We start from the raw sequence: 9,213 nt of genomic DNA, 5'->3' as shown, positions 1-9,213 counted from the left end.
GTTCCCAAGAATATGTGCATGTTGTTCTATATTAGGGGTGGGGAATAGGAGGGAATAGGCTTTTAATAAATAGCTGTTGAATTGTATGGATAATTGGGTCTATTATCTACTTAAAATGCATAGTCATGTGGGGAAAGGACTTTTATAGGAGCATAAATTAACCACAGGTCCACAAACTCCATGTTTGTATGTTTTGCTTAGTTTGGTACTGGTGATTGAACCTAGAGCCTCACGCATGCTAAACATGTGCTCTATCACTTAGCTACACTCCCAGATACGGAAGTATCAGAGGGTGGGACCTGATGGTGGTCAGCTTTGAAGACTCTGGATGTCCACTTCTGCTCTGGCTCACAAACAGGTGGTGCAGGGCCCAAGGCACATGGAGAACAAATATTCAGTGTTTCCTCCTGGTTTTGACCCCAGGCAATGGTGGGGCTGCAGTCCTTTGAAGCAAGAGAGGAGTGGCAAGATCAAGGGTCCTGGGGACAGACTAAACTCCAGCCAATGACACTTTCTGCAGAGTCTTTATCCATTTGGAGGGAAGGTGTCCAATCTGTGGTAGTCTCGGGACAGTGGCAAAGGCTTAAGTCCTTGAGTTAGCTGTTTGGGTTAAGGGAACAGGACTCCATCCCGTCCCCTTTTCTCTTCTAGCTCTCCTCCAAGAAAACCCATCTGGAGCTGGTTTCCTCTTGTTCCAGAAGGGATGCAGGTGCACCAGTCTTGGGCTTGGCAGGACTGGGGCCTGACCTGCCCTCCTTCCCAGACTCACATCATTTGAGGTGGAGCCAGTACATCTGGAGAATGATGCTGATACCAGGCTCCAAAGCTGTTGCCATAGCCACCAGTGGGCAGGGCACCTGCCTTGGGTAAATCCCAGAGGTATGGAAGGGGTGGAGAGCAGGGAGACAGGGAAGCAGGTCTCCCAGGGAAGTCCCCTTCCTGGCCCCCAGAGTTCTGCTTCAGGAGCTTCTTGTATTTGGAGCGTTTATTCTGAAACCAGATCTTTACCTTTGGAGAGAAAAGGGGACAGAATAAAAGATCAGGAATATGTATGAAAATATCCCTGGCTATAGGGAACAAGTCCAGGAAGAAGAGCTGAGGTTGGGAACATTTTGCTCTAGTTCTACATAGTCCAGGAAGTCCCCTGAGCTAGTATCCATTTCTCTAGCCTGGGGTGCTCTCCTCCCTTGAACCAACATCCACCACCTACCCCGCAACACTTTTCTAATACATTCCCCCAACACTTGATGAGGGCCAGCTATGAACACTCCCTGACGAACTGTGTCAACTGGGCCAGGGAACTTGTCATTCATTCACACCTGGGGGGCGAGTTCCCAGCGAGCAGGCACTGGGGAAGTTTTGCACTCCTGAAGGATGGGACTGGCCCCACCTGCGTCTGGGTGAGGCCCAGCTGTGCTGCCAGCTGGGCCCTCTCGGGCAGTGCCAGGTACTGCGTATGCTGGAAACGCTGGTTTAGGTGCTGCAGCTGCAGGCTCGAATAGATGGTCCTTGGCTTGCGCTGCTTCTTGGTGGGGGCAAGCAGGTGCCCTTGGGAGACATCCGGGGACAGCACTGGCTTCTCAGATTCTGGAGGACAAGATGGTAGGTATGTGTGGGAATTAACACTGTAGGACAGGCATTTTCATAGCGGAAGATTAGTAAAAGGCACAGCTCACATCCTTCTCCTGTCCTTCTCTTTTCAATCCCCACTGCTCCGCGTGCGCCAGGGGATACAAGACCCAGCTCTTGCCCTCAGGGTGCTCCCAAACATGGATTTTGTGTGCAGAAAGCCCAAGGGCCAGAGAGATAATACACCCACACCTGGGGGTGGGAGGTCAGAGTTCAGCGGTTGGAAAGGCAGCGGTATGGAATAGGGCGGGGCAAAAGACTGAGTCTAGAACTGAGAGGAGGCCTGAAAATGAGGGGAGGTGCATTCCAGGCGCAGGGGTCTCAAAAACAATGCTCAGAAACCAGAAATAGGGTCCACCTGGCACCCTTTTGCTGCTTGAAAGGCGGGGCTGAGCGGGCGTCAAGGTCAGCATTGGGGTTTGCCATTTTTCCCCTACAGTAATGGGCCGCTCCTCTCCTGAAGAAGGGTGTCCCTCTCTCTCCCCACACACCCCTTCCCCGGCCGACTGGCTCTGGGGAGACGTTTTAAGAAACCCTCAGAAGCCAGGTCGATGTGGGAAGCCCTGTCCTCAGCTGGACTGCAGGCACAGAGGGTCCCCGCAAGGTGCCCCGGCTGCGGAGAATGCAGAGCCCGCAGCGCAGGCCGGCAGGGCCGTTCCTGAATCGCTCTGCGACGCCGCTGCAGCGAGATATCCGGTCCTCCTCGCTCTCCAGGAATCTCGGCTGCTGGACAGCTGGGCCCTAGAATGCCGCCGGGTGGAGGCAAGGGGCTTCGACTCCTCCCGGTCATTGTTCCCGACCTGAGCCATTCTACGCGAACCTGAGCCATTCCTAGGAGACCTTCCTAGGAAGATGGGGGTAGCCGAGTGGAAGAAGCAACCGAAGCGCCCGCGGGCTTAGGGCAACGTTGGCCACATTCCATAGGGATCTGCCCCGCGGACCCCGGCGCTCCGGTGCGGCTTTGGTCCCCTCGCGCCCCCCGTATTCTCCTAGTCTGGCTCATCCCACCCTCGTCAGGGTCCCCGCCCTTAGCTGGCCGCGGTCATCGGTCATCGGTTGCCTTCACCTCCCCCGCATCCCACACCAGTGGCCTAGGGCGCTGCGGGCTTCTCAGATCCTCCTCCTTCGACCCCAGCCTCAGCCAATTCCCAGAAAAACAGTTAGGTTTCCGCTCCCGCCCGCGCCTGTCCTGCCTCCCCTGCTTGAACCCAGTGCTCGAAACCCGGGGCTGGCAATCGAGCGACCACCCGCGCCTCTCTGTCTGCGTGGACAGCGCAATTCCGGCGGTGACGCACTGACAGCGGCTAGACAGGGCAGCCGCTGCTGCTGAACTCTCGGAGCCCACCGCGCCGCGCCCCAACTCTGGGAGCCCACCCAGCTCTAAGTTTCTTAGCGACCTGCAGCCTTCTCCACGCCAGTTGCAACAAGTCACAACTGGATCTGCACTAGTCGCGATAATGGAACCTCAGGGCCTTTCTCCGGGCGCCGCCGCACCCGCCGGCTCTACAGGGTGTGTTGTGCTGGCTCACTTGGAGCCAAACCCCTCCCTGGGGCGGGGGTGGACACTAAGGGGTTTGGGGTTAGGAGAACCTCTTGCTCTCACACCCCTCTGACTCTAGGGTGAACTGAACGCAACAGTTTCAACAGAGAAATGCTACAATCTATTTTAAGGACAGTGGTGTGTGCTGCTTTTCGTTGGATACGGGTAAAGGTTGTAAGAAAAGAAACTCTCCACTCACTTGTCTTTAGTTCAAGCAAATAGATGACCAGGAAAATGTGGAAGGCAGAACTGAGAACACCCACATCACTTGAACAGTTACCTCAAGGGTAAAGTCTGGTTATTCTTACCCCACTCACAAAACATACATGTTGCAGCACATGGTACACACTGTACTAGCGTAAAAAGAAGTCCAAGGAATTTTGGAGAAACTAGATCTGTAAGACCCTGCCATCACCACCACCAAATGTCACTCCATAAACCTGACCCAGCAGTCTTGGAAGAGGCAGCCCCAGTTTTGCCACAGAAGACAGTTAACTTTCCTGTGTTCTAAGAAAGTTTCCTAAAGTCCTCTTTTCAGGCCCCATGTGGTGAAAATGGATTTGCAAAGGCCAAGAACCTAGAAAACAGGCTGTATCCTTGAGCCATGAATACTCTTTTTTCATGCCTCAGTTTGAGAAATTGAGTGCCCAAATTCTAGGGTCACTCTGGCTCTGATGGTTCATGTGTTCATGTTAGAACAACAGGGAAGAGAGGAGATGTCTTGGTCCTGAGCTGATTGCAGAGAAGCTGCATGGAGGACATGCATCCATGGAGAAAAATGTGCCAAAGACACATTTTTTGGGGACAATGAGGTGAGAGCAAGCAGTGCAGGGAACCTGGAGCCAATGCAGATGGGAGTATGTACAGGGCACTTCCAGGGTCAGTGAGCATGTATGTCAACTCCAAGGCCAGGAAGACCTGCTAGCTCATTGGCTTTATTGAGGTCTTTCAGTGAGCAAGTACTTTCTCAGAAGCTCAAAGGTGTTCCAGGCAACAGGAACTGGGGCCTAAGTACCCAAAGTCAAGGGTGGAGCTGACAGGGATGACATGCTCCTTTAGTTAGAAGGCTGAAGCTGCCAGGGGAAGATTAGGGATTTCCTGACCAGCCTGGATCTATTCTTTGAATGATGGGTGATGGGGTCCTAGTTCCAGATTCTGCCAAGCCAGGCTCCAGTCAAGGTCAGGCATGGTCTGGGGAAAGGGGGTGGGGCCCAGGAATGGAGAAGAAGGAACCCCTACATCTACAGCTCTCCAGCCAGGACCTGATTTCTGTTTGGCAGTGTTTGGCTTGAATACTGCTTTCTGAAACTAGACCACTCAGAAAAGGGCACCTGGGGAGAATCCAGAGGAAGGGGTTAGGGACCCCACCCCCACATCTGGATTGTTGCAGTTTTCCGTTACAGTAGATACACACAACTCTGCTGCTCCAGGGGGTGGGGTAGGGAGACTTCCCGGCCTGGCTTCATACAACTGCAAATCGAAACCAGGTCAGTTTTGAAAGGAGACCTAGATCAACTTGCCCCCACTCCTCCCCGCCCCCCCCTGCACCTCCCACCCCGTCTCTTCGCCCTTCCCCCCTACTCCAGATTCCGTGGAATCGGAGTAAAGTTTGAATCCCGCTAGCTGCATGCAAACCAGGCCATAACGAAGTTTAGGGGCGTATGGGAGCTGAACCCCCGAGGTGGGAAGAACCGCCACGACCAGACTTACCTGTCTCTGGTTCCTGTGGGCTCTCAGCCGGGTCGCTGAGGTGCCGAGATGGCGCCGCGGGTTGCTGGCAGTGCAGGTAGGAGTCTCCTGGAGTCGCCGGCCCGGTGTAGGGGTAGGACAGAAGGTGACCATACGGTCCGGAGTAGGACAAATCGGGAGAGACTGCGGTTGCGGGGGACGTGCCAAGCGGGTAGGCAGCCACAACCGACGGGATGGGGGCGAGGTTCGGAAAGACAGTTTTGGAGACATCCCGGCCAGGGAGGGGGCAGGGCAAAGAGGTCATTGCGGCCGAGGCCAAGCCGAAGGTCCTAGGTCATGGCCCAGCACGTCTCCCTCTCCCTCCGCCAACTCTTTTTTCCAGGGCCTTGGGCGTTGGGCGGACGAAACCTCCAGCCAGCGGCCCCTCACTTAAGATCCCGTGGAAAATGTCTCTCTATGGCTCTTCCAGAGGAGAGCTCGCACCCGGGAAAGGGGTTCCGGGGGGGTGTCCCCCATGCTTTTCCCCTCCCCCCTAAGTCTGTGGGAGCCCCCCCTCCTGTCCACAAGGTTCGGTTCCCGGGACCCGACGGACCCGCCCACGTAGATTCCCCGGATTGGCTACTGCACGTGGTGACTTCACTGAGGCTTGGAGCCGGGACCCGCCCCCAGGGCAGCCAGAGTAGGAAGAGGGGAGGGTTGCGGGGCGCAGGATCCTGGCCCATCTCTCCAGGCGTCTTCTCTGAGAGGGTGCCGGGGTTGCAGGGTGGTTGCGCAGCCAGAGAACCTCGGTAGTATGGCAGACGTACTAGGCAGCGGGCGGCCTTGGGATGCCCGAGGGGCGAGCGCAGCTGCACCGTGGGCGGAGGCGCCTCGGCTGACAGGACGCTTAAAACCCCGCCTTCGTGATGTCCAGCTCTCGGGGTCCGCAAGGCGATTCGGCTCCCGCTGCCGGGGATCTGCAGGGAAATTGAGACCAGACCGCCAGCGCTGGCGGCTTATTCAGCGCGTCGGAATGCGTCGCTGCAGAGCGCCGGCAGTTTGTTGGTAAACAGACGCCGGGGCCGGGATGGTACCGCCCGGCGCCCAGCCTGCCCCGCACGCGCGCGGCGCGCACGCCCCCGCGGGGCGCCCTGGGCCTGGCACGCCGCGACCGCCGCGACTGCGCCTCACCGCCCCCCGTGCCGGCTTCCGCTTCCGGCAGGGGCCCCGGCTTGATTGCGACACTGTGGCTGCTGTGGGCCCTCGAGGCTACGGGAGGGATCTGCTGTCTGGGCTTTTGCTTGCACTGCACCCCGCCTTACCTGGCGCCGCATGTGACCGAAGCCTTGCATGAACCAGGACAAAGTCTGGGAGTGGGGTGAATCCAGTTTGATGGCTCCTAGGAAGGCTCACGAAATAACAACAGGCCTGTTTCCCTGGCTGCATTTTTCATACTATTTGCAGAAGGTACCTATAAACATTAGTACCCAAGGACTTGACAGGCATGTGTCCACTTGTACAATCATCTATTGCTGCATGTGTGCTACTACACGAGGACTCCATTCAAATACAACGTATAGTCACATGTACCAAATATACAGGTGTCTACACAAATGTTCACACTAGCATCCCTCTATGAAAAGAGAGGATCGTTTATGGATCTGCAGTTTAGGCTGTGGATCTTCAGTTTAGGCTGTGATGTATACAAATCTGCATACCCAAAGATAAATAGCAAATCCTATTTAAAAGCACTGTACTTGGGCCTTATACAAACCCATGAATATAGAGGTCAAATCACTGGTGTACACACTTAAAAGTATAGAAAATCCAAGCACGGTGCATTTATGCCTGTGTATCTACCTTGTAAGAGATACTTGCCTACACTCATCTAAGTTGCTTCATGTTAGGAGAAGACAATTCCATCTGCAGATCCCCTGGAGTCCTCAGGTTCCTCAGCTTACCCACACACCTTTTTCTCAGTGTATGCAACTTGGTAGGTATCTTCATGTTTTACACATACGCATGCTCTTATTATCAGGGCTCAGAGTAAAGGTAGCAGTCTTGGGGGATGAGAGAAAAACTATCAGAGAAAAGGAGAAACCTGTTGGAAGATGGGGGAGGGGGGCATCAGACTCAGATCTCCTTGGAGAGACAGAAAATTCCAGAGGTGTGTAGGGGTGGTTGAAGCTCACAATCAGTTATCCTGGAGGGAAGAGAGCAAATCTATTTCAAATTTTACTCTCCTCCTGGAATAAACAGAAATATGTTTTCCAGGAAAATGCATCTCTGGCCCCTAATTTGGAATTCTCTACCCTGAAACCTTGGAACTCTGAAGAAGGGACTCTAGGAGAGCCTTCTCTGGGCAGCTGGAGAACCCGTTCCCCTCCCATCTAACAGGGTTGTGAGGGTTTGTTTAGTGGAGAAGTGCTATTATCACATGGAACCACCTTTCCCCTTTTTGTACCCAACTTCAGTCATGCCACCACCTCCTCCTTTAGAGCTGGGGTTATGCTATGTCCTTCCTAACCTTCCTTTCTAGCACTATAATTTTCCTCTGGAGGGAGGCCACCATCGTGGGGCCCTAGGAATGATATTTCCAGGTGCACAGGAGGAAGACAATGCTCTTTGAGGCAGGGTTGGCTGCCATGGAAGGGTTCACAGAGGAGATGCTTGTGAGCTGGAATTGAAAGGACAGTGGAAGACACTTCTTCCCCAGGATCATGTTTCCAGAGTGCTTTCTGTGCTGGCCCTTGCAAGGAAGGGCAGGGGGTGGGTTTTCTGGCAGTCTCTGCAGCAGATGGCTTTGGACATTCTCCAAAGGTAGGAGATACCCAAGCATGCAAGGGAGTTCTCTGAATATGTGTAAGATCCTTATCCTGTGCAGCAGCTGTGACAGAAACAGCCTGTAGCCCCTTGGAATTTATCAAACACTCAATACCAAGCTCTGTGCATCTCTCCTCCCCCTCCCTACCCTGTGAAGTAGGTACTATTATTAACCCATTCCCCAAATGAGGAGACCTTGCCCTCCATTATCACCTCTCTCTTCACAGATCCAAAGAATGTAGGATTGGGGCACCTAGCTGGGAAACTGGGGGCTCTCCTCACCTTCAGACTCCCCAGGGTAGAATCTCCTTTGACAGGAGTCATATCTTCCCAACCTTAAAAAACAAGGAGGTGATAGGGATGGGAGCTAGAAAGAACAGTTATCAAGTGCTTGATCAGAATATAAGGAGGGCTGGACTGAGAGGCCCCAAGCCTGGGTTCCATCCCAGCTCAGCCTCCAAGCTGCTGGCTGTGATATTCTAGGTCAGCCATTTCCCTTGTCTGAAGGCTACCAGAAGGATAACACAAGCAAATTGGCTTAAGATTCGAAGGCTTTGTTATTTGCTGCATAATGACTTGCAAACCCCAAATCCAAAAACAATAAAACCAAGAAGGAGGAAGAGGAGAAGGAAGGAAAGAAAGAAAGAAGGAAAGGAGGAAAAGGGAAAGAAAGAAGGGAGGAGGTTGAAAGAAAGGAAAGAAGGGAGTGAGGGAGGGAGAGAGACAAGACCAACTAACTCTTTTCTCACTACCAATACCTCACAGCTTCTGCTGCTTAGGAAAGCCAGAAGTGCCCCCACTTCCCTGGTCAGATCACAAGATGTCCTTAGCAAGATATCCCCAGCAACAGCCCTGGGGTCCGGAGACAATGGGGTCCAGAATAGGGAATACAGCTCCGAGGGGTCCTCCAGAGTCAGCCCTAGGCAGAGCAACTGGACTTGATCGGCGCTGTGCACTGCGCGGGCTCTTCGCCGGTCGGTAGTCGCAAACCATCCCGCACAATTGGGTACCGATTGCTCGGGCATTATTAACCCACGCGGCGGCGCGCGGGGGCTGGGGGCGGATGTATTCCTTGCTTGAGGTTACTTGGAGTTCGGACCCTCCTTGTAGCAGGAACTCCATTCGAATCAGCACCGCTTCCTGGCAGTTCTTCGCGGCATTCTGAACACGTGGGAGTGCACAGGAGTTTCCGCGCAGTGGCTGGGCTCTATGTGGTGCCAACTGCACGCTCTCGAGCTAAGAGTACCGCTTTGTGTGCCTGAAATCGGCACCTGCACACATCTGCCCAGGGAAATGGAGTCTGGACCACGATTCCTGCCCTGGGCTGCCGTTCTGACCAAACGTAACTTTAGTTTTGTTTCAGTGGGTTTAAATTCGATTTGAGGGAACCTTTCTTAGTAATTGGGTTTGGGGAAAGTAATTCGGTTTTGCCGGGGAAGGGGTTAAGAATCGAACCTTTGCCCAGCTTCCCTCCACCTTGCCCTTTGAGCTGTGAATAGAGCCCTCACATTCAGAGAGGCCTGGGGAAGGGCCATCCTGTAGAGGCCGGCCTA

The 9,213-nt window shown here is 54.0% G+C and overlaps 1 protein-coding gene across 1 annotated transcript; it reads right to left on the bottom strand.

Moving 5' to 3' along the window:
* Positions 1–765: 765 nt before the first annotated feature.
* Dlx4 (distal-less homeobox 4) lies at positions 766–5,162 on the bottom strand. Its single transcript, XM_076871739.1, has 3 exons — positions 4,880–5,162; positions 1,391–1,587; positions 766–1,008 (listed from the first exon to the last, which is right to left on the bottom strand). Exons 1-3 carry the CDS (start codon positions 5,160–5,162, stop codon positions 766–768), a joined length of 723 nt encoding a protein of 240 aa, XP_076727854.1.
* Positions 5,163–9,213: the final 4,051 nt, after the last annotated feature.

This window comes from Callospermophilus lateralis, chromosome 11, assembly GCF_048772815.1.
Source record: "Callospermophilus lateralis isolate mCalLat2 chromosome 11, mCalLat2.hap1, whole genome shotgun sequence".
NCBI lineage: Eukaryota > Metazoa > Chordata > Mammalia > Rodentia > Sciuridae > Callospermophilus > Callospermophilus lateralis.
The sequence above is the reverse complement of the archived record's forward strand: the minus strand, read 5'-3'. Positions and strand labels throughout refer to the sequence as shown.